Consider the following 23,043-nt stretch of genomic DNA (forward strand, 5'->3'; position numbering starts at 1 on the left):
AGGGGCTGGGACTGGGACTGGGACTGGGGCTGGGGCTGGGGCAGGGGCAGGGGCTGGGACTGGGACAGGGACAGGGACAGGGGCTGGGACAGGGGCTGGGACAGGGGCTGGGACAGGGACTGGGACTGGGACAGGGGCTGGGGCTGGGACAGGGACTGGGACAGGGGCTGGGGCTGGGACAGGGACTAGGGACTAGGGACTGGGACAGGGGCTGGGACAGGGGCTGGGACTGGGACAGGGGCTGGGGCAGGGACTAGGGACTGGGACAGGGGCAGGGACACGGGGCAGAGCCCGGGCCCGGGGAAGGAGCACCATGATCGGCAGCAGGTCCGGAGGCTTGGACGGAGACGGCAAGAAACTCGCTCTGAAAGCTTTCCAGAAAGTTGGTGAGGATTGTAGACATCACTGAGCGTCCGCGGGGTGGGCGCGATGAGATCCCTCGTCGTCCCCTCACCCTCACCCCCCACCCTCACGCCCCCACCCTCTACCCCCCACCCTCTCCCCTCCACCCTCTCCCCTCCACCCTCTACCCCCAACCTCTGCCCGCTTCACCCACATTCGAGGAGCGGCCCATTGTGCATGGATGTGGATGCAAGGAACTGCAGATGTTGGTTTGCAACAAAAAAAAGACACAGAGTGCTGGAGTAACTCAGCAGGTCGGGCAGCGTCTCTGGAGAACATGGATGGGTAACGTCCGGGTCGGGACCCTTGTTCAGAGTCTGAACCTCTCCACAGATGCTGCCTGACCCGCTGAGTTACTCCAGCACTCTGTGTCTTCCAATGTATTTGAGTTTAGTCTGATTGTATTTGGAGTATCGTCTGATTTGATCGGAACGCGTGCTGATCCTCGCTTATCCCCGGTACAGGGGACAACAGTGAACCTCAGTAACAACAAGGGTGTGAGTTCACACAGGGGTTTGTCTCCACTCGGCTTCGTGTTCAGCATTTACACAGTGTCCCGTCTTCAGAACCCGCTCCCGTCTGGAGGGCGAGGGATGTGGAGAGAAGTGAGAGAGGAAAAAACAATCTTTATAACGTGGAGAGGACCATCAGCGACATTAGAAGTTTGAGACGGGCCTGAGGTTGGGGGGGCAACTGATTAACGTCCCAGCAGGTATCACAAAAAGCTGGAGTAACTCAGCGGGTCAGACAGCATCTCAGGGGGGAAGGAATGGGTGCAGAAGACGAAGGGTCTCGACACGAAACGTCACCCATCCCTTCTCTCCTGAGATGCTGCCTGACCTGCTGAGTTACTCCAGCTTTTGTGAACAAATACCTTCGATTTGTACCAGCATCTGCAGTTAATTTCCTACACAACGTGCCAGCGGGGGGGGGGGGGGGGGGGGGGAGGAGGAGGAGAGGGAAGAGGAGAGGGAAGAGGAGAGGGAAGAGGAGAGGGAAGAGGAGAGGGAAGAGGAGAGGGAAGAGGAGAGGGAAGAGGAGAGGGAAGAGGAGAGGGAAGAGGAGAGGGAAGAGGAGAGGGAAGAGGAGAGGGGAGAGAAGAGAGAGAAGAGAGAGAGAAGAGAGAGAGGAGGGAGAGAGGAGAGGGAGAGAGAGAGAGAGAGAGAGAGAGGGAGAGAGAGAGAGAGAGAGAGAGAGAGAGAGAGAGAGAGAGAGAGAGAGAGAGAGAGAGAGAGAGAGAGAGAGAGAGAGAGAGAGAGAGAGAGAGAGAGAGAGAGAGAGAGAGAGAGAGAGAGGCAGAGAGAGAGAGGCAGAGAGAGAGAGGCAGAGAGAGAGAGAGCGCAGGGAGAGACATCAAGCGTTGCAGATGCTGGAGGCTGTAGCTGTCCGGGGGAGGGTCAGGGCTGGATGAGTTTTTCGTGAACAACGGGAAGCGACTCATGCGATTTGTAGAAAAAAAGAGACTCATAGAGAGATACAACATGGAAAGCTGGCATTATCTCACTGTGTAACGCCCGGCCCTCCACTAATCCCCCCCTCAACCCATTTCATTCTCGAGCCACAAAACAAAACACAGGGGTCAGGCAGCATCTGTGGAAGAAATGGACAGATCGGGATCCTTTAGACTGATCCGAAGAAGGGTTCGGATCCCAAAACGTCGTCCGTCCACTCCCTCCACAGCTGCTGCCCGACCTGTGAGTTCTTCCAGCCTTCTTGCTCAATATCCCAGTGTCTTGTGGGATCTTGTGTCTTGTATTCTTCCCACATTCCTCTCAACTCCCCCTATAGATTCTAGCAATCACACACACACACCAGGGGCAATTTACAGCAGTCTGATACCTCCCGACCCGCCCATCGTTGGAAGCGGCGAGCAAAGAGAAGCACTCCGAGGAATCTCAGACAGAGAACGTGCAAACTCCACATAGATAACAGTGAGGTTGTGGCACTACCTGCTGCGCCACTGCGCTGCCCCCGAACCGTCCAGATGGAGAGATTAATATTTCAGATTAGACGGACAAAGGAGTTGAAAAGAAGGATTAGCAGCATTGCAGAGAGTCCAGCGAGGGCGAGGACACTGTGGAATGATGGTATGGAGATGGAATCAGTGAATGCTGATGACAGGGAGATAAAGTGGGCAGAGAAAGTAACAAGGAGCATGGAAGAGAAATAAGCTTACAGCCCACGACACACGAGGTCCAACATAAAGCAGGGAAGATTGTTGACGTACACGTTGATTGTAATGGCAGTAAATGGCAGATGGAGTTTAATCTGTGAGCAACTGTGAGGTGTTTCACTTTGGGAGGTTGAATAGAGCCATACAGTGTGGAATAGAGTCATACAGCCCCTCTGCCCAACTTGCCCACGCCGACCAACATGCACCATCTACACACGTCCCACCTGCCCGCGTTTGGTCAAAATCCCTCCAAATCTATCCTATCCATTATATGCGGAAAGCATACAGTTAATGGCAAGAGATTTCATAGCAGCACAGTGGGGTCTTGGGATCTAAATCCTATAACTCAGTGATAGTGGCAACGTAAGTAAATAGAATGGTAAAGAGGATGCATGGTACGCTTCCCTTCATTGGTCAGGGCACTGAGTATAAAAATCAGGAAGTGCTGTTGCAGCTTTAAGGGACTTTGCTTTGGCCACATTCAGGAGCATTGTGTGCAGTTCTGGTCTCCCCATCACAGCAGAGATGTGGAGGTTGCAGTAGAGGTTTACCAGAATGATGCCTGGGTTAGAGGATGTTACCTGTACGGAGAGGTGCATTAGCAGTGGTTTACAGAGGAGCGTATACAACAAAGAGTGTATGAAGGAACTGCAGATGCTGGTTTATACCGAAGATAGACACAAAGTGCTGGAATAATTCAACGGGTCAGGCAGCATCGCTGGAGAATAAGGATGGGTGACGTTTCAGGTCGGGACCCTTCCTCAGCCTTGTCCGGACCCTGCCTGACCCGTTGAATTACTCCAGCATTTTGTGTCTATCTTCTAACTGCAAAAAGGACTTTGGTTGCTGAACCTGTTCAATCACAGCGTGGTCTCTGATGCAATCAACACTGCGTTTAAACCGTTTTTAGGCTGGAGGTTTAGCTTGGGTGTTGGATGGTTGTACAGCAGATATTGAAGCAGGCTTCCCTGCCTGATTTGCCTCTCAGGCGAATGTGATGAATGCCCTCTGGTAGTTATAACAGTACCTGTAGCAGGGCCCATCTGATGCTTTAAGGAGATGAGTGCCAATGGAGCCTGTGGGCAGTAGAAGTACGGTGGGGGGAAAGGGCCGCAGGTCTGAGGCTGATTGTGTGCATCTTGGTTAGAGTGCTGCAAAGTGAAGTGTCATGGCTTGCCTCTCATCCTTCAGTGATTCTGCCGTCAATGGGAGTTGTGTGTGGCAGTGAGTCTGATCACGGACATGGTCATAAGTGTTTACACAGCACATTGTGAAATTAGAATTGTGTTTCTCGTGCTCTCTGGATCACTGCCCCACGTTGGATAAGGGGCAGTCACAGATAGAAGTGCAGTGACTAGCATTCTAAATAACTGCATTGTAAATTTGCAAGTAGTTGCTAAATGCCATTGTGGGACGAGTCAAGACTGTTCCCAGGCCTACCAGTCGCACAGTTTCCAGGGCTATGCTTCTGTGGGTTTCAACTCCTGGAGATAGTCCTATTCAATTCTGCAGTGTGTGAGGCTGTGAATTGGGTTTGACTGTGAAACCCTCACAACCAATGAAACTCACAAGTATGTGGGGACCATCAGTCTGCAGGTCAGTTATAACCTGGTGTTACTGCTTGCTGAGAGGAGCCTTGAAAACATCTTTGTTTTATAGGTTTCTTTTTGGTTGAGGGGAGGTGGAGGGAAGAGAGAGCTGGACCTGTGACACTCTCAACGAGAGGTAGCATTAGTTGGAGAGACTGGCTTCCTCCTGTTCTTAGACGAGTGTGTTTAGAAAAGGCTGAAAATAAAGTGAGAATAGCGAATAGATTTAGGAGTATTTAGCTACAGGATTGAGCCAATATCATTATGTGTGGTGGTAGCAACAGTAGATACTGGTTTACACCAAAGATAGACACAAAGTGCAGGCGTGACTCAGTGGGCCAGGCAGCATCTGTGGAGAGAAAGAATGGGTGACGTTTCAGGTCGAGACCCTTCTTCATACTGAGAGTAAGGGGAGAGGGAGACTAGAGATATGGAAGGGTAAGGTGTGAAAATGAGAGATCAAAGGGGACGAGACTAATGGAAAATGTAGAATGGATTATGCGTGGGTGAGGCCTTTGTCTCATTCCTGCAGTTTGAAACCTTCACGCTAATTGCGTCATTGCAGCAAAGCAATTGTCCAGAAAGCATGGAGCCTGGATAAATCATTGCCACCAAGTTACATCTGGCCAGAAGATGGAATCAGAGCAAGTTAAGGTTCAAAGGAATATTGGACAAGAAATGTTGCCATCAATATCTCCAGCGGTTACACTGTGTAGCATTAAAGAGAAACGTTGGTGACACATCACGTGTGTCACCAGGAGGGACAGAACTTTGGACCACTGCTACAGGCCGTTCAGGAAAGGCTATAAGGCTGTTTCTCTCCCTCCTTTTGGAAAATCTGACCACGCTGCCATTTTCCTGCTGCCGGAGAATAAACAACGGATAGTACGGGAAACGGCAGTGACGAGGGACGTAAAGCGGTGGTCTGACCATTCAGAGGCCATGCTGCAAGATGCACTGAGCGAAGTCGACTGGAACATGTTCCAAGCAAGTTCCAGAGACGTCAGTGAGTTCGCGGAAGCGGTTACGGACTTCATTGCAACAATAGCCGATAACATCGTCCCCACGGTAAGGGTCAGTATCTTTCCTAATCAAAAACCCTGGGTGGACAGGTCTATTCACATTGCCTTGAATGCTCGCACCGCTGCTTACAACTCCGGCCTGGCATCCGGCAATATGGACGACTACAAGGTAGAGTCCTACCGACTGCGAAGGGTGGTGAAGGACGCAAGAAGGAGGTACAGGGACAGGATAGAGTCACAGATGGAGCAGCAGGACACCAGATGCCTTTGGCAGGGGCTACGGACTATAACTAACTACCGGTGCAGCCCCCCCTCAACCGGAAGTGCCGGCATCTCCCGAGCTGATGACTTGAACTCCTTCTACGCACGATTCGAGACGGGCAACATTACCCCTAGCTCGCCGTCTATAAACAACACCACCAGCGTGCTGGCTAGCGAGGCTGGAGGGGGATCCACCGCTGGGGATGTGCACACATTCTCGGTGTCCGAGCACGACGTTAGGAGGACTCTGACGCGGGTGAACACGAGGAAAACTGGAGGCACAGATGGTATATCTGGGCGAGTACTAAAGTCTTGTGCTACTCAGCTTGCTCCAGTGCTCACCAGAATATTCAACCTCTCCTTGGCCAAGTCCGTGGTCCCTGCATGCTTCAAAAGATCCATCATCGTACCAGTGCCAAAGAATGCCTCTTCAGCTTGTTTGAATGACTACCGACCGGTGGCCCTCACCTCGGTGGTCATGAAATGCTTCGAGAGGCTGATCAAGAACCACATCTGTGCCCTCCTCCCTCGCAATATGGACCCGCTGCAGTTCGCATACCGTCCGAACAGATCCACGGATGATGCGGTCTCCCAGGTTCTACACACCGCTCTCTCACATCTGGACAGCCAGGGGGGCTATGTGAGGATGCTGTTCATTGATTTTAATTCAGCTTTCAATACAATAGTCCCCACCAGACTTGCTGAGAAGCTGCTGAAACTGGGGCTTAACACTCCCCTGTGTGCCTGGGTCCTGGACTTTCTCACCGCCAGGCCCCAAGTGGTCAAGATGGGGAGACATACATTTAACCCCATCACCCTGAACACAGGATCCCCCCAGGGTTGCGTCCTTAGCCCCCTACTGTACTCCCTGTACACACATGACTGTGTGGCCAGGTTCAGCTCAAACTCCATCATCAAGTTTGCTGATGACACTGTGGTGGTGGGCCTGATCTCCGATAACGATGAGAAGGCCTACCGGGAGGAGGTGGCTGATCTGGCACTCTGGTGTCAGGACAGCAGCCTCCTCTTGAATGTCACAAAAACTAAGGAGCTGATTGTGGACTTTAGAAGGGCTCAACATCGGAGGACGTACATGCCACTGGGGATTACTGTGGATAGGGTGAGCAGTTTTAAATACTTGGGAGTCCACATCACAGAGGATCTGACATGGACAACACACATTGCCGCACTGGTGAGTAAGGCAAGGCAGCGCCTTTACCACCTCAGACAGCTGAGGAAATTCAGAGTCTCTCTGAGGATCCTTCAGTGCTTCTACTCTGGGGCTGTAGAAAGCATTTTGTCCGGCAACATCTCAATCTGCTTTGGGAACAGCTCTGCCCAGGACAGGAAGGCCCTGCGGAGAGTAGTGCGTTTGGCTAAACGCACTATGGGAACTACACTCGCCCCCCTGCAGGACCTATACATCAGGAGGTGCAGATCCAGAGCCAGCAACATTATGGGGGACCCCTACCACCCCAGCAACAGACTGTTCCAGCTGCTACGGTCAGGCAAACGCCTCCGCTGTCATGCTGTGAAAACAGAGAGGATGAGACGGAGTTTCTTCCCACAGGCCATCAGGACTGTTAACTTGTATCACCTGGGACTAATTTACTGTATTCATTTATTTTTTGTGTTGTGTCTTTTTTTTAAATATTTCTATTCTGTTTTGTGGTTTTAGCACAGTCCGCAGGCATTGCCACTTTCATTTCACTGCACATCTTGTATGTGTATGTGATAAATAAAGTAGGCTTGACTTGAGACTTGACTTGACATTGGGATATGATTCAGATATAAATCTTTCAGTTTGAAAGAGGGTTCCGTTCTGAAACGTCACATATTCTTTTTCTCCAGAGATGCTGCCTGACCCGATGAATTACTCCAGCATTTTGTGTCTATCTTCGGTATAAACCAGTATCTAAAGTTTCTACCTTTGCAGAAGGTTCTCTTTGTGTAGTTTCCTCTACATTGAAGTAACCAAATGCAATTATCACTTTGCAGAACGCCTCTCTTCAGTCTGCACTGATTCCCCACAGTTCCCAGTAGCCTTGCCAGTTTAATTCTCCATCCCAATCCCTCTCACTGCCTTTTGTTTTTACCCTCCTCCAGCAAGATGTAAAGTAAGGTTGAGAACTGCAATAGATACGGTACAGTCCAGGGGACTCAATGGTGCATTGAACAATATCATGGATCATTCTTTCCTGTTGGAGTCTCGAGCAGCCAGCTTCCACAGTTCCAGTACCTTGGTTTGTCACTCTCCTTTTGTGCCCTTCTCCTTGTATTTACACTTTCCCCAGAGAGATCATCTGTGAGTAACAAGCCTCTCTCAGCCAGCACCACCACGACCTGTTCATCCAGTTGCTCTTGAACTCCACCCTTTGAGCGCTTTTGTCCTCGATCCTTCCCTTTTTTCTGTAACTGAATACTTTTGAGAAAAATGCATTAATGTGAAATGTTTCCTCTGTTTCACTTTCTACATTTGTTGTCCAATCTGCTAAATACTTAGCATTTTCTATTCTTATCTTTAGCTCTTTGATTTTATTTGCTGATATATTGTTCATTCCCTCCCTTGTTTGACAATTACACTTTTGACACTTTGGGCAGGCTTTATGCTGCAGTAAGTCCCAGTGTCTCACATAAGCTTCCCCAGTTGGCTGCATCCCACCCCCCTGTCATCATTTACGCCCCTTTCCTTTGTGTAGTCATATTTACCCTGAACTTCTTGATTTCACTTCTTAAAATAGTTTCAAGACCATTTTACTGGTCTTCTAGATCACTCCCCAGTTGAGTACAATTAGTTGGTTCCAGTTCAGATCCTGCACTCGATCCTTTTCTAAAAGAAGCCAATTTATGATCAGGCCACAAACCTACACTCCCCTGGTCTGCTGACCATCTGCCCAGCTTCATTCCTTAAAATTACATTCAGGATTGCACATCCTCTAGAGCAAAAAGCAAACCGCTGAAGAGGGTCAAGCAGCATCTGTGGAGGCAAAGGGGATGGTAAGATATTGGATCAACACCCTGCTTCAGGATTTTTTGCTCCAGATTCCAGTGTCTGCAGTCTCCTACGTCTCTATTGCTTGCTTTCTTGTTGAGTAAACTTCAAACGAATTAATTATATTCACCTGAGTGTGTAGCCATAGAGTTAGACAGCATGGAAACAGGTCCTTCAGTCCACCTCGACCCCACGCTGACCAAGGTACCCACCTGTTCTTGCCCAATTTGCCTGTGTTTGTCCCATATTTCCATGTATCCATCCAAGTGTCTTTTAATCATTGTGATTTGTACCCACCTCTACTAATTCCACTGGTAGCCTGTTCCATGTATACACCATCATTTGTGTAAAAATATTGCCCCTCAGGTTCCCATGAAATCGTTCCCCTTTCATCTTAAACCAGCGCCCCTTCGTTTATGGTTCCTATACCCTGAGAAAAAGACTATGACCATTCACACAACCTGTATCCCTCATGATTTTATATAAGGTCACCCCATAGACGCAAACATTCCATGGGAAATAAACCATCCTATCCAGTTTCTCCTCATAACTCAAGCCCTCCACTCCTGGCAACATCCTTGTAAATCTTTTCTGCACCTTTTCCAGTTTACTGACATCTTTCCTACAACTGCGTGACCAGATCTGCACACAATACTCCAAGTGTGATCTCACCAACATTTCTCAACAACCAATAGGACTTGCAACATGATGTCCTAACTCATGCACTCAATGCCTTGACTGATGATGGCGAGCATGCCAAACACACATTCTTCACCACCCTGTCAGCCTGCATCACCACTTCCATGGGACTATGTACTTGCACCCCTAGGAACCTCCAATCTGATCACTTCCCAGGACCCTGTCATCTTACTGTGTAAGTCCAACTCTGGTTTAACTTACCAAAATGCAACTTTTCATACTTATCAGAGAATGCGGTTTGGGAGTCCTGTGTCCATTTGGTCCTTTAAACCGATCATTTAATGCTTGTCATAGAGGCATTGATACAGTGATACAGTGAGGAAACAGGCCCTTCATCCCAACTTGCCCACACCGGCCAATAATGTCCCAGCTACATTAGTCCCACCTGCCAGCATTTGGTCCATATCCCTCCAAACCTGTACTGTCCATGTACCTGTCTAACTGTTTGGGTACTTAAAAACATACACCATTACTGTCTTAGTGTTTGCACTGATCAGAGATTTGCCAACACGTTTGTTCTATCTCCCTGAGAATGTGAGGCTACAGGGTCCACCAGAAATGTCATTGCTGTTTTAAGGGCCAGAAGGATACAAGTTCTAACATGGGCAAATAGGATTAGTGTAGATAGGCAAAAACCTTGGCATGGACATGGTGGGATGAAGGGCCCATTCTGTGCTGTACAGCTCTATGATCTATGATGCAGCCTCATTTGAAGAACTTGCTGAGGTATCATCCTCTCTCATGGGTGTGTAAGTTTCTTTAATTAGCACTGCCCTGCCCTGTAATCAGGAATGTTCAGCTGCCAACCTACCTCCCTTTAAACCTTGTGCCAGTAATAATTATCTCTGCATGAGCTCATCTGCCATGTTTAGTGTGCCCCATACACTTAGATAATGAAAAGAGTTGATGGGAGGAATGCAGTTGTCTTCAGAAGGCTTTTCATAAGATGCAGCATAGAGTCACGCAGAGCTATACAGCAAAGGAACAGGCCCTTCTGTCCAACTCATCCATGCTGACCAAATTGCTTAAGATAATCCCATTTGCCTATGCCTGGCCCATATGCCACCAAACCTTTCCTATCCTTCTAAATGTTGTAATTGTACTTGCCTCTACCACTTCCCCAGGCAGCTTGTTCCATATAACAGCCTCAGTGTGAAGAAGGTGCCATTTGGATTCCTTTTAAAACTTTCTCCTTTCACCTTAAGCCTATGCCCTCTAGTTTTTCTGACATCCTTACCCGAGAAAAGATTGCATATCTCTATTATGTCTTTCCTCGACCTCCTATGTTCCAGGGAAAAAAAGACCCGGCCAATCCAACCTTCCATTATATCTCAAAGCTCCAGAAAGGTGACATGCTTGTAAATCTTAAGCGTACCCTTTCCAGTTTAAAGACATCCTTCCTGCAGCAGATAACCAACGCTGTACACAATACTCCAAATGTGGCCTTACCAACGTCTTGATCTTTCAACTCCTGCACTCATTGCCCTGACTGAGTTTGAGTTTAGTTTTGAGTTTGAGTTTTGTTTATTGTCACGTGTCCCGAGGTACAGTGAAAAACCTTTTGTTGTGTGCTACCCAGTCAGCTGAATGATTACAATCGAGCAACCCACAGTGTACAAATATATGATGAAGGGAATATTGTGAATAAGGTTTAGTGCAAGACAAAGCCAGTAAAGTCCGATCAAAGATAGTTCGAGGGTCTTTAAAGAGGTAGATAGTAGTTCAGGACTGCTCTCTAGTTGTTGGTAAGATGGTTCAGTTGCCTGATAACAGCTGGGAAGAAACTGTCCCTGAATCTGGGGGTGTGCGTTTTCACACCTATACCTTTTGCCTGATGGGAGAAGGCAGAGGAGGGAGTGGCCGGGGTGATGAAGGTGAGCCAAATGCCTTCTGCACCATTCTTTTCACCTGTGTTGCCACCTTCATGGAATTATGTCCCTAGATCTTTCTGTTCTACTACATTCCCAGGGCCCGACCATTTACTGTGTTAATCCTTCTCTGGTTTGTCCTACTAACATGCATTACCTCACATTTGTCTGAGTCCCTAGGGATTGGTGTTAGGGCCATTGCTTTTATTGACCTGTATTAACAACCTAGACTAGGCAATGCCACTAAAGGTGGGCTGCAACTAAAGAGTTCCTCTGGGAGAGAGCCAGCAAGCACACAGTGGGCTGAATGGTCTCCTTTAGCTCTGAACTCACTGACATACGGAGCTTGGGGTAGACTTCTACCTTCCATCTTATTTTGTTTGTATTGATGGAACTATGTCCGATTGCCTTTCCCAGGGTTACATGAAGATGATGATGTAAAGTACATGCTGAGAGGCAGCAAATTGCGAAAAGTAAAGTCCAGTAAGTGGAAGAAGGATCGGCAGATGAAGCTGCAGGAGGACGGGCTCTCAATCTGGTACGAGTCCAGGAATAAGCCACCTATGTGTGAGTATCGGATTCAAGCACAGTAGCATTGGCACTGTGAAGACATTGGGAGAACTGCACCATTCACATTGTGGGAGCACTGTTGTTAGAGCAGTGGGAACACAGTGGTGTCCGTGCAGTGGGAACACTGTTAATCCAGTGGGACCACTGTTAAACCAGTGTCAGTACCATATAACCATATAACCATATAACCATATAACAACTACAGCACGGAATCAGGCCCGTTCGGCCCTACCAGTCCACGCCGACCACTCTCTCTGACCTAGTCTCATCTACCTGCTCTCAAACCATAACCCTCCAATCCCCTCTCATCCATATACCTATCCAATTTACTCTTAAATAATAAAAGCGAGACTGCCTCCACCACTTCCACCGGAAGCCCATTCCACACAGCCACCACCCTCTGAGTAAAGAAATTACCCCTCATGTTACCCCTAAACTTTTGTCCCTCAATTCTAAAGTTATGTCCCCTTGTTGGAATCTTCCCCACTCTCAAGGGGAAAAGCCTACCCACGTCAACTCTGTCCGTCCCTCTTAAAATTTTAAAAACCTCTATCAAGTCCCCCCTCAACCTTCTACGCTCCAAAGAATAAAGACCCAACCTGTTCAACCTCTCTCTGTAGCTTAAGTGCTGAAACCCAGGCAACATTCTTGTAAATCTCCTCTGTACCCTCTCCATTTTGTCGACATCCTTCCTATAATTTGGCGACCAGAACTGCACACCATACTCCAGATTCGGCCTCACCAATGCCCTGTACAATTTTAACATTACATCCCAACTTCTATACTCGATGCTCTGATTTATAAATGCAAGCATACCAAACGCCTTCTTCACCACCCTATCCACATGAGATTCCACCTTCAGGGAACAATGCACAGTTATTCCCAGATCCCTCTGTTCCACTGCATTCCTCAATTCCCTACCATTTACCCTGTACCGTAGAAACAGTTAAACCAGTGGGAACACAGTGGTGTTCGTGCAGTGGGACCACTGTTAAACCAGTGGGAACAGTGGTGTTAGTGCAGTGAAAACACTGTTAAACCAGTGGGAACACAATCCAGTGGAAACACAGTGATTCTGCAGTGGGAACACAGTGGTATTAATCCAGTGGGAACACGGTGGTGTTAGTGCAGTGGGAACACTGTATTAATGCAGAGAGCAGTGGGAACACTGTATTAGTGCAGTGGGAACACTGTATTAGTGCAGTGGGGACACTGTATTAGTGCAGTGGGGACACTGTATTAATGCAGTGGGGACACTATTAGTGCAGTGGGAACACTGTATTAGTGCAGTGGGGACACTGTATTAATGCAGTGGGGACACTATTAGTGCAGTGGGAACACTGTATTAGTGCAGTGGGAACACTGTATTAGTGCAGTGGGAACACTGTATTAGTGCAGTGGGAACACTGTATTAGTGCAGTGGGAACATTGTGGTGTCAGTGCAGTGGGGTGTTCGTGCCGTGAGAACACTAAGTGCAGTGGGAACTGGTGTTAATGCAGTGGGAGACTGCAATGACACCGTGTAGGCTTTGCTAGGGAATTGAAGACTGATAAATGAAGGCAATAGGAGGAACCTCAGTCTCACCTCAATTCCTGACATTTCATGGGCCATCAAACTATGTCACGATACATTGTTCTACATTACTCTCATTGCCCTTGATCCGGTGAAGTCCTCTGGTGAAGGTGTTGTCACAGTGTCGCTGGGCAAGAAGTTCCCCGGTTTAGACCCACTGAAGGATGAGTCTTGCATTTCCAAGTCTGGTATGTAATGAGGAGGTTCTCAGGAGGAGGTCCCCACTTCCAGTAACTATTTAATATTTTTAATTCTATGGTAACTGGCTAGGAATTTATGTTATGGGATTATTTTTGACACAATATACTAAATTTATCATAAAAAAATTTACAAACTCAAAAAACCTCTGAGGCACCACAATGCTTTTAAACTGTTGACTAATACCCTGTCCCAAGCCAGATGAGCAGGTGCTCTTGTAAGAGAGATCACTGAATGCTTTGGTCAAAGATATAGGTTTGAAAGGATGTGGAAAATGAGAGAGGTGGAGAGAGTGAGGCAGGGAATTTCTGCTGCCCATTGCAACACTGACGTACACCATTCAACACAATTTGCTCAGAAGACAGTCTGTGAAACACAGCCTGAGGTCGCTGCATTTTCCAAAGTCCAGTCCATTATTTTTCATTTGGGTCCTTGCTGCATCCTAAGCACGTGCCCGTAGGTGTCCAAATGTCCATGCGTTGGTATTGTTCATGCCATGGTACAAATGTGGCGTAGGCAACAAGGGTTCGTCGGCTTCAGTGTAATTTGCCTGACCCATGTTAATCACAGCCGCTGCTTAACTCAACGCTGGCTCACCCTCACACACCTACTCTCCACCTTCAAACCCGCCCTCAGCTCCCACCCGGAGCCTCCCTGGTTTTCACAGCAGACCTCCCCCCCCCCAGCCCACAGAGTTGTCCCATGACCCGGAATGGCGGGACTATCATATGTTGAAAGACTGGAGCGACTAGGCTTGTATACACTGGAATTTAGAAGGATGAGAGGAGATCTTATCGAAACGTATAAGATTATTAAGGGGTTGGACACGTTAGAGGCAGGAAACATGTTCCCAATGTTGGGGGAGTCCAGAACTAGGGGCCACAGTTTAAGAATAAGGGGTAGGCCATTTAGAACTGAGATGAGGAAAAACTTTTTCAGTCAGAGAGTTGTGAATCTGTGGAATTCTCTGCCTCAGAAGGCAGTGGAGGCCAATTCTCTGAATGCATTCAAGAGAGAGCTGGATAGAGCTCTTAAGGATAGCGGAGTCAGGGGGTATGGGGAGAAGGCAGGAACGAGGTACTGATTGAGAATGATCAGCCATGATCACATTGAATGGCGGTGCTGAATCGAAGGGCCGAATAGCCTCCTCCTACACCTATTGTCTATTGTTTATTGACCCAGCTGGTTGGCATACGATGGCCGGTTGCTAATTCTCCGCCCGGTGTTTCAGTCTCGGTGATGGATATCCAGGACATCCAGGAGGGTCACCAGTCGGAGGTGATGACCAAACACGGCGGCTGCTTCCTGCAGAAACGTTGCTTCACCATCGTGTTCGCGGGCAGCCGGAGCAGCCTGGACCTGGTGGCGGCCTCGGAGGAGGAAGGGAGGTGCTGGGTGCGGGGCCTCAAGAAGCTCACCGGAAGAGTAGCAACCATGAGCCAGCAGGACAAAATCGAACAATATCCTTTGACCACAAGGGGAAACACCTGGCTGGGCAGTAAGACTGTGTACCAGCAATGTAAATATACACCGGGGACTGGTGACACTAATCTCCCTGTTACTAACTCTGAGAGTCAAGCTAAAGACAGGTGTGGTAGCCTTAATAGCCAAATACAACAACCCAGTTGGTATCAAGTGTAGTTTAGCTTAGTTTAATTTATTGTCACGTGTACCGAGGTAAAGTGAAAAACCTCTGTTGTGTACTAACCAGTTAGCGGAAAGTCTATACATAATTCCATTCAAAACGTCAAATGTGTACGGGTACAGGATAAAGGGAATAACGTTTAGTGTAAGATAAAGTCTAGTCAAGCTTGATTAAAGATAGTCCAAGGGTTTCCAATAAGGTAGAAGCTGCCATAAAAAATAAAAATAACTAGGAGCACTTGAGAGCTGTATTCCATCCCTAAAGGTCAGGCCCATTGAAGCCTGTAAACCCAGAGCCCGCGAGCAGAATACAAGATGCTGCTACTTTATGCCACTCAATCAGGGTTAGTGAACATTGACCATTGGCCAGATCGGCCTTGAGAACCTGCGTCTGTTGATCTCAGCACCAGGAGAGTAAAGAGAATGGACGCACGATGTGAGAAACACCAGACTGGACCAGCACAGCAAGCCTGACACTTCCAACACAAGTGGAAAGAAAGGTTGCAGAGTGCGTGAATCTTGGATCAGGCTCACCTTCGTAAGACAGAGGAGCAGGTTTAGGCCATCGGGTCCACTCCCGCCATTCGATCATGGCTGATCTATTTTCCCCTCAACCCCATTCTACTGCCTTTCACCCACAAGGTGTATATTGGAGGACAATCATAACTGTCTTTGGGAGGCATTTAACTGAGTTAATGGTTCTACATTTCAATGAGATCCATGCAGTAGCCCCCTCCAGCCCACTTGGACGAGTATCCGGGCAGCCGCTAACAGATTCCATCTCAGTGCAGGCCACTCACGAATATATTTTAGCCCTTGAGGTCTCCCAGAAGCTGCAGAGAGTAGCTTCAGGAGGAAAATAACTGCTGTGCAGGAGAAGCTGGGTAATAATACCAGCCACACTTTACGTATTACATCCCTGAACGCGACAGAAGCAGGTATTGGAGAGCACACGGCACTGGCAGCAGATGTGACACTGCCTGCTCTCCACCCCCTCCTCCACTGAATATCCGCTCAATGCAGGGTGATTAACATGGGATAATTATTCTGGGTTGATGCCGGCAGAACGACTTACTGACGCATTGAATTTATCCCCCAGTAATGTTCCTGGCTCTGTTTCCTCCCTCCACAAACACACCTGCAGACTATTCTGTATTTGTAATTTTATTTGTAAAAATACAGTGAACAAGGAGAACATGCAGACTCCATCCAAGGCTAGGGATGAACTACCATGTGGCAGTGGTGGTAATTGTGCTGCCCATCTAGTTCTGGATATTGTGCGAATGCACGAACAGTTCAGACCTTAGGCCAGCTGCTACTAGTTAGCACCAGTTATCATTCTGAGGTACGTTATGGAGGTCCTGGCTAAAGAAGGCACCATTAATAGACTGTTGCAATCTGCTATTCATCCATAGAGACCGTAATGTAAAATTATAGAGTCATAGAGTGATACAGCTTGGAAACAGGCCCTTCGGCCCAACTTGCCCACACCGGCCAACAATGTCCCAGCTATACTAATCCCACCTGCCTGCGCTTGGTCCAACTCCCTCCAAACCTGTCCTACCCTTGTACCTGTCTAACTGTTTCTTAAACGATGGGATAGTCCCCGCCTCAACTACCTCCTCTGGCAGCTTATTCCATACACTCACCACCATTTGTGTGTAACAGTTACCCCTCAGATTCCTATTAAATCTTTTCCCCTTCACCTTGAACCTATTTCCTCTGGTCCTCGATTCCCCTACTCTGGGCAAGAGACTCTGTGCATCTACTTGATCTATTCCATTATGTGGAGTCAAAGACATGGAAGTGTCTTTTGAAATTGTGCAAAAATGATATCTGGGTCAGTTAAAATTTTGGAAGCTGTCTTGGGAGCAATGATAGTGAGACATCAGAGACTAATTCCAATAGAACCAGGCCATTAGAAGGGCATCAAAAGAGAACAGGGGCATCTGAGTGTCATTCTCAGGGAACTGAGAAATGACATAAGAAGTTAAACAACAAAGATGGTTTAAAAATTGTTGATTTTTCACTGGATTTTAGATCCTGATTAGGTTATTGCCATATTCAAAAGGTGCAGTGCAATTCCTTATTCACATGAATTCACATAATGTAAAATAGATTTTCCTATCTCTGAACATTTGGAAAATATTTAATAATAAAACATTACTTTGGTAAGTCAACATATCAGGATTTTAATGGAACATGATATATTTCACCAGCAATGTCTACAAAGGCAAAGACTAAAATATTTATCAAAAAGGAATGGTATTCATATCAGTAAAGGAATCCTCTACTCGTGAATGCAGAAACCTGGGATGGGAGGAGAGAACTGAAGCAGGGGCTTGGGCCAACATGAATATCAAGGGGTTTCTGTGCAATGATTATCTTTAACCCCAAGCTGTTTCATTATGCCAACAGATGTACACAGATCATTCCAATTGCAATGATTTTGCATCTGTGACCATGTTGCGTGTGATATTTCTAAATAGTTTGATGTACAAGCACTAAACACTGCCTGTTTAGTTATTGCCTTAACTGCTGTTACCTTGATTCATCAACACCTGCAGAAGGCTGACAAAAACAACGACAACAAGATCAGCTTTAAGGAAATGAAAAATATGCTTAAAATGATCAATCTGAAAGTAAATGATGATTATGTCAACTCCCTCTTTCAGGTAAGGCTTTTGAATGTGAAAGTGTGCCATTGCTAATGTTACTGGGGACATTGGGGCCCATGATGGGGACGGGGAACCTAGCTGTGAGTTTGGTTACATATTGGACCATTGGGTGACCAATGGTGATGAGATGGAATGGGGATTTGAATAATAAGCTTGGATCTCAATGGGTCTACCTGATACGTTTAGTTAGAATGGAAGAACGACTTGACCACCTACAATGCTTTTGCTATGTCAGGACCACTCACAACCTTGGAAATAGTAATGTATGTATGGAGTCCTCACTCCTCCTACATAGTAAGCAAGGCAGTCAATATGTGCACAGCAAACATCCACAAGAACATCAAGAAGATGAAGCCCAGGTATTTGCATGGAAGCAAAATTCATTAAAATCTGGGCTTGTACATGCTAGAGTTTGGAAGGGTCTAGAGTTTCAATCTCATTGAAACCCATTGGGCAATGAAAGGCCTAGATAGAGTGGATGTGGAAAGGATGATTCCAGTAATGAGAGGGTCTAGGACCAGAGGGCACAGGCTCAGAATGAAAGGACGAACCTTTAGATTGGAGATGAGGAGGAATTTCTTAAGCCAGAGGGTAGTGAATCTGTGGAATTCATTGCCACAGACGACCATGGAGGCCATTGGGTATTTTTAAAGCGTTCTTGATTAGGTTCTTGATTTGTAAGGGTGTCACATGTTACTGTGAGAAGGCAACAGAATTTGGTTGAGATGAAAAATAGATCAGCCATGACTGAACAGTGGAACAGACTCAATGGGCCGAATGGTGTAATTCTGCTCCTATGTCACATGATAAATATTGGTCAGCATGGAACAGGTTACATTTACCTAAGAGAGCAGGCATATCTTAGTTTAAGCTTTTGACTAAGAGATGGCACCGCACTACACTGTAGTGGGCATAGGCATAAAGGTGTGACTTGGACAGTCTTTGGACTCAGCACTTGAAGATTTCACAGAGCCCAGGCTGACCCCTTTACCATTGCTTTGCACTGATACTAATTTAGTTACTGACTGCTTTAGCTTTGGCCCGTCTGGCTCTGGCCTTGTGGAGCCTCACCCTACAATCAAACCCTCCTTCACCAATTTGGTAAAGTTTATCTTCAGAACTATAGGTGCTGTTCGGCTAATGCTCCAGAAATAGGTAAACCCCAGTGTCTAGGCATCTCTTTCAAAAGTGGAAGGGGTGGGAGACTGTTTGCAAAGAAGGAGTGATGGATGAGAGGATAGACCCTGCTCCATCCAAGTTAGACCTGGTGCCTACCACCTTAAACCAGGCACCTGCCCCACAGTGCACCCAGCGCAGGTATAGCAGGTATATTTTCTGACCTTGGAGCTTGGACCCTGCAGTACTGGTAGAGTATCCATGGGTGCGTCACAAGGGCAGGGAGGAAGATGTCACTGCTGGCACAGGACCATCCACAGCGGGAAATTCCAGGAGACTTATCCCGGGATGCTGGTAGATTTGGATGCAACACCTTGATGTTTCAAGGGAATAGTGATTACAAAATAAATAACGAACTTTGCTTGCAAGCTGCCAAGAAATCACCAACTGCATCATAGGGCTAGAAGCTCAGTGAAGTTTGCACTTTGATGGAATAGGTGAATTCTTCTCCCACTTGGGTATTATTCCACAGACACATGGCTGAAGTTATCTTGAGGGTAGACACAAAATGCTGGAGTAACTCAGCGGGACAGGCAGCATCTCTGGAGAGAAGGAATGGATGACGTTTCGGGTCGAGACCCTTCTTCGGAAGTTACCTTGCTCCATTAGTTCCAGGCTAAGTCTCCAAATTACTCTCCTGTCACCCATTTTTAAGGAAATGAAAATTTTAGGCGGAAATCCTCAAACAGAATACTCAATAAAAGAACTGACACTTCTTTGTTAAATTACCAGTGTGAACATCTTTTGGTTTCACTTTACTTCTTGAGTCCACGTACAATTGATTGTCTTTATGTGATTACAGAGAAATGTTCTCAGTGACACTCACAGCATGGAAAAAGGCCTTTCGGCCCACCATGTCCGTGCCGACCATCAACATAACATTTGTAATAATCTAACACTAATCCCATTTTATTCTCCCCAGATTCTGCCCCTCACCCACACCCTGGGGGCAATTTAGCAACTAATTAACCTCTCAACCTCTACATGGCACTTGGAATGAGCTAGAAAACCAGGCATTAGTGATATTCTGTTTAATGCTTTTTTAATACTTTGCACTGCACATAAAATGACACTGAGATTACTGGGACTGACAGATCCCCATGCGATGGATTTATGTGCAAATGTTATGTGTTTAACTCTAATCTGCTTGTGCTGACTAAAGCAAGTTCATGTCCCTTTGACCGCTGTCCGGGAAAGGAAGATGGTCACACGAGGCTTATGTTGCTGGTTTTCTGGTCTAATCTGAGCGACTGCCGAGAGACACCAATACAGGAGCTGGATTCAATTCATTTTTGGTTGTTCACTGGGTGTAGTGTTTCATTGGGAAGTGGGGGTGGGGATTAGTAAAGTAATTGTGAGACTTGGCCTTCCTTGTAGTAACTGGTCACAGGCTCCCGTTCTCCCGTTCACAAGTACTGAGACATGGGCTGCGCATTTACTGCTCACGCTGGTCACTTGGGCACAGGTAAGCTCGATTAAAGTGCATGAAAAGCAAAAAACTGCGGATGCGGCAAACTAAATTAAAAACAGAGGAATGGTCTCGACCTGAAAAGACACCTTCTCCTTTTCTCCAGAGATGTTGCCTGACCCGCTGAGTTACTGCAGCATTTTGTGTCTATCTTAGGTGTAAACCAGCATCTGCAGTTCCTTCCTACACATAAAAACAGAAGAAGTTGGCTGGTCAGAGAGCATGGAAATGGGCCCTTCAGCCCATCGAGTCTATGCCGAACCATTCACATTGAGCCCTTTTTTTAATCCCTCCTACATTCCCGTCAACTCCCCCTAGGCTCTACGACCCATCTACACGCTGGAGGCTACTTACTGCTGCCAATGAACCCACCAAGGCGCTGATCTTCGGGGGCATGAGTGGAAATGGGGGGGCACCCAAAGGAGACCATTGTGCTCACGGGGAGAATGTACAAAGTCCTCGCAAACTGCACCGGAGGTTAGGATCAAGGAGAGCGGAGAAGATCAAGGAGTGCAGAGAAGATTTACAAGGATGTTGCCAGGACTTGAGGGCCGTGGAGTGCAGGAGGATGAGGGGTGATCTCATGGAGGTGCAAACGTTCATGAGGGGAATAGATAGGGTCGGTTTGCTCCTGGTCTAGGCTGAGATGGTTATTCTCAGATCCAGGGTTCTGCCCTGGAGAGGGAACTTGGTGTCCACGGTGACTGTGGAGACTGTGCACGCTGGTCACCGCGGGGGCTGGAGTGCGTTGTGGATAAGAATGGCGCTCAACACCTTCGCTCGGTCCGCGTTAACCAATCTGATCTCCCAGTGGCTGAGCACTTCAACTCCCCCTCCCATTCCCAGTCTGACCTTTCTGTCATGGGCCTCCTCCAGTGCCATAGTGAGTCCCACCGGAAATTGGAGGAACAGGACCTCATATTTCGCCTGGGCAGCTTGCAGCCCAGCGGTATGAACATTGACTTCTCCAACTTTAGATAGTTCTTCTGTCCATCTCCTCCCCTCCCTCTTCCCAGTTCTCCCTCTATCTTCCTGTCTCCACCTATATCCTTCCTTTGTCCCCCCCCCCCCTGACATCAGTCTGAAGAAGGGTCTCGACCTGAAACGTCACCCATTCCTTCTCTCCTGAGATGCTGCCTGACCTGCTGAGTTACTCCAGCATTTTGTGAATAAAATTCTCGGTGCAGGTTGGTCCAGTTTCTAGGCTATAAATTCAATTCCCATTAGAGCAGGAAAAAAAAATTAAATAACAAATGTTGAAACTACAGGAATGCGTTTTGATCACCAAGGTCCTTAAACGAAGATCTCCCAAACCTGAGGCGGCCTGGTCTAAATGTGGCAGCAATGTAGCTGATTTATATCCCATGAAAGCATTTGAATCGAGAGCAACAGTGGGCGGGCAGCAAGCGTCGGCTAAGCCCGGGAAAGAATAGATAAAAGCTTTAAATAACAGCTTATAATAACATCTTGCTAACGCGGTGACAGCGTGTCATTGCTTTCTGATGACTTTGGATGTTGCTGCTTGTTCACTCGCCTACGTGCACCTGCACGCTACTGTCTCTGCTTTTCTTGTGCTGTTTGTTACATCGCCATCTCAACAAACACGGCAGTAGCAGATGTGGTAGGTGGTAGTAGCCCACTCGTTTGTCAAGCCCTGGCTGATTTCTGTCTTATATAATTCACGGAATATCATGGATCACCCAGTCTCCTTCTTTGTACACAATGAAACAATCACAATATATGTGTAGGAAGGAACTGCAGATGCTGGTTTAAACCAGCGATTGACATGAAAATGTTGGAGTAACTCAGTGGGCCAGGCAGCATCTCTGGGGAAAGGCAATAGGTGATGTTTCGGGTCGAGACCGTTCTCCAGACTGAGTGAGAGTCAGGGGAAAGGGAAACGAGAGATCTAGACGGTGATATAGAGAGATGTGGATGAAAGACATGCGAAAAAGTAACGATGGCGAAGGAAATGTCTCTCTCTAAACCTGGGCGAACCCTTCTTTCAGCAATGTGACAAGTCGAAAACAAATAAACTGGAAGAGCGTGAGATTGAGGAGTTCTGCAGGTTACTGATGCAGAGGCCGGAGCTGGAGCAAATCTTCCAGCAGTTCTCGGGCAAGGAGCAAACGCTGTCCACCGATGGGCTGCAACGTTTCCTGAAAGAACAGAAGGAGATGGTTACGAAGGAAAATTGTTTGAGCATCATGCAGAAGTACGGACTTTATGATAACGGTATGGCAAATGTCGAAGGCCGCTGCTCGACTTGTTTTGCACGTTCGCTCATCTTTTTCTGTGGGGCTGAGATGTTGAGTACAGATGGGGGGTTAAACTGCTCTTTGACCCTGTCCCTTTAAGTCTTAGGGCTAAAGGAATCAAGGGATATGGGGAAAAAAGCAGGAACGGGGTACTGATTTTAGATGACCAGCCATGATCACATTGAAGGCTCGAAGGGCCGAATGGCCTACTCCTGCACCTATTTTTCTATGTTTCTAAGTCCATTTCTTTTAATTCCATAACAATTTCCTGTTGATTATGAGCAAGAACTGGAAAAGGTGTTTTTGATAATGGGAGGATAGAGTCAGAGAGTTGGCCCTAGGTATGTCTTTTATTCTTGGTTTGGAATGGAAGGGGTGGAGGTTAGAGTGTTTGCTCTAGGTTGTCTTCCATTAGACTTGAGTCAGAGGGTAAGGAGTGTCAACAGATGGAAAATTGGCCAGAGAGACAAAT

At 47.3% G+C, this 23,043-nt stretch overlaps 1 protein-coding gene across 1 annotated transcript in view; it reads left to right on the top strand.

Annotated features, from left to right (window-relative positions):
- Nucleotides 1-277: 277 nt before the first annotated feature.
- The window catches only part of LOC144607842 (1-phosphatidylinositol 4,5-bisphosphate phosphodiesterase delta-3-like), a 44,217-nt gene continuing 21,451 nt past the window's right edge, over nucleotides 278-23,043 (top strand). Inside the window, exons 1-5 of the mRNA XM_078424970.1 lie at nucleotides 278-386; nucleotides 11,424-11,573; nucleotides 14,579-14,807; nucleotides 17,537-17,666; nucleotides 22,323-22,548. Of these exons, the coding sequence (XP_078281096.1) occupies nucleotides 314-386; nucleotides 11,424-11,573; nucleotides 14,579-14,807; nucleotides 17,537-17,666; nucleotides 22,323-22,548 (808 nt within the window). The 5' untranslated portion in view covers nucleotides 278-313. The remainder of the gene's footprint in view (nucleotides 387-11,423; nucleotides 11,574-14,578; nucleotides 14,808-17,536; nucleotides 17,667-22,322; nucleotides 22,549-23,043) is intronic.

This window comes from Rhinoraja longicauda, chromosome 29 (genome assembly GCF_053455715.1).
Source record: "Rhinoraja longicauda isolate Sanriku21f chromosome 29, sRhiLon1.1, whole genome shotgun sequence".
Taxonomy (NCBI): domain Eukaryota; kingdom Metazoa; phylum Chordata; class Chondrichthyes; order Rajiformes; family Arhynchobatidae; genus Rhinoraja; species Rhinoraja longicauda.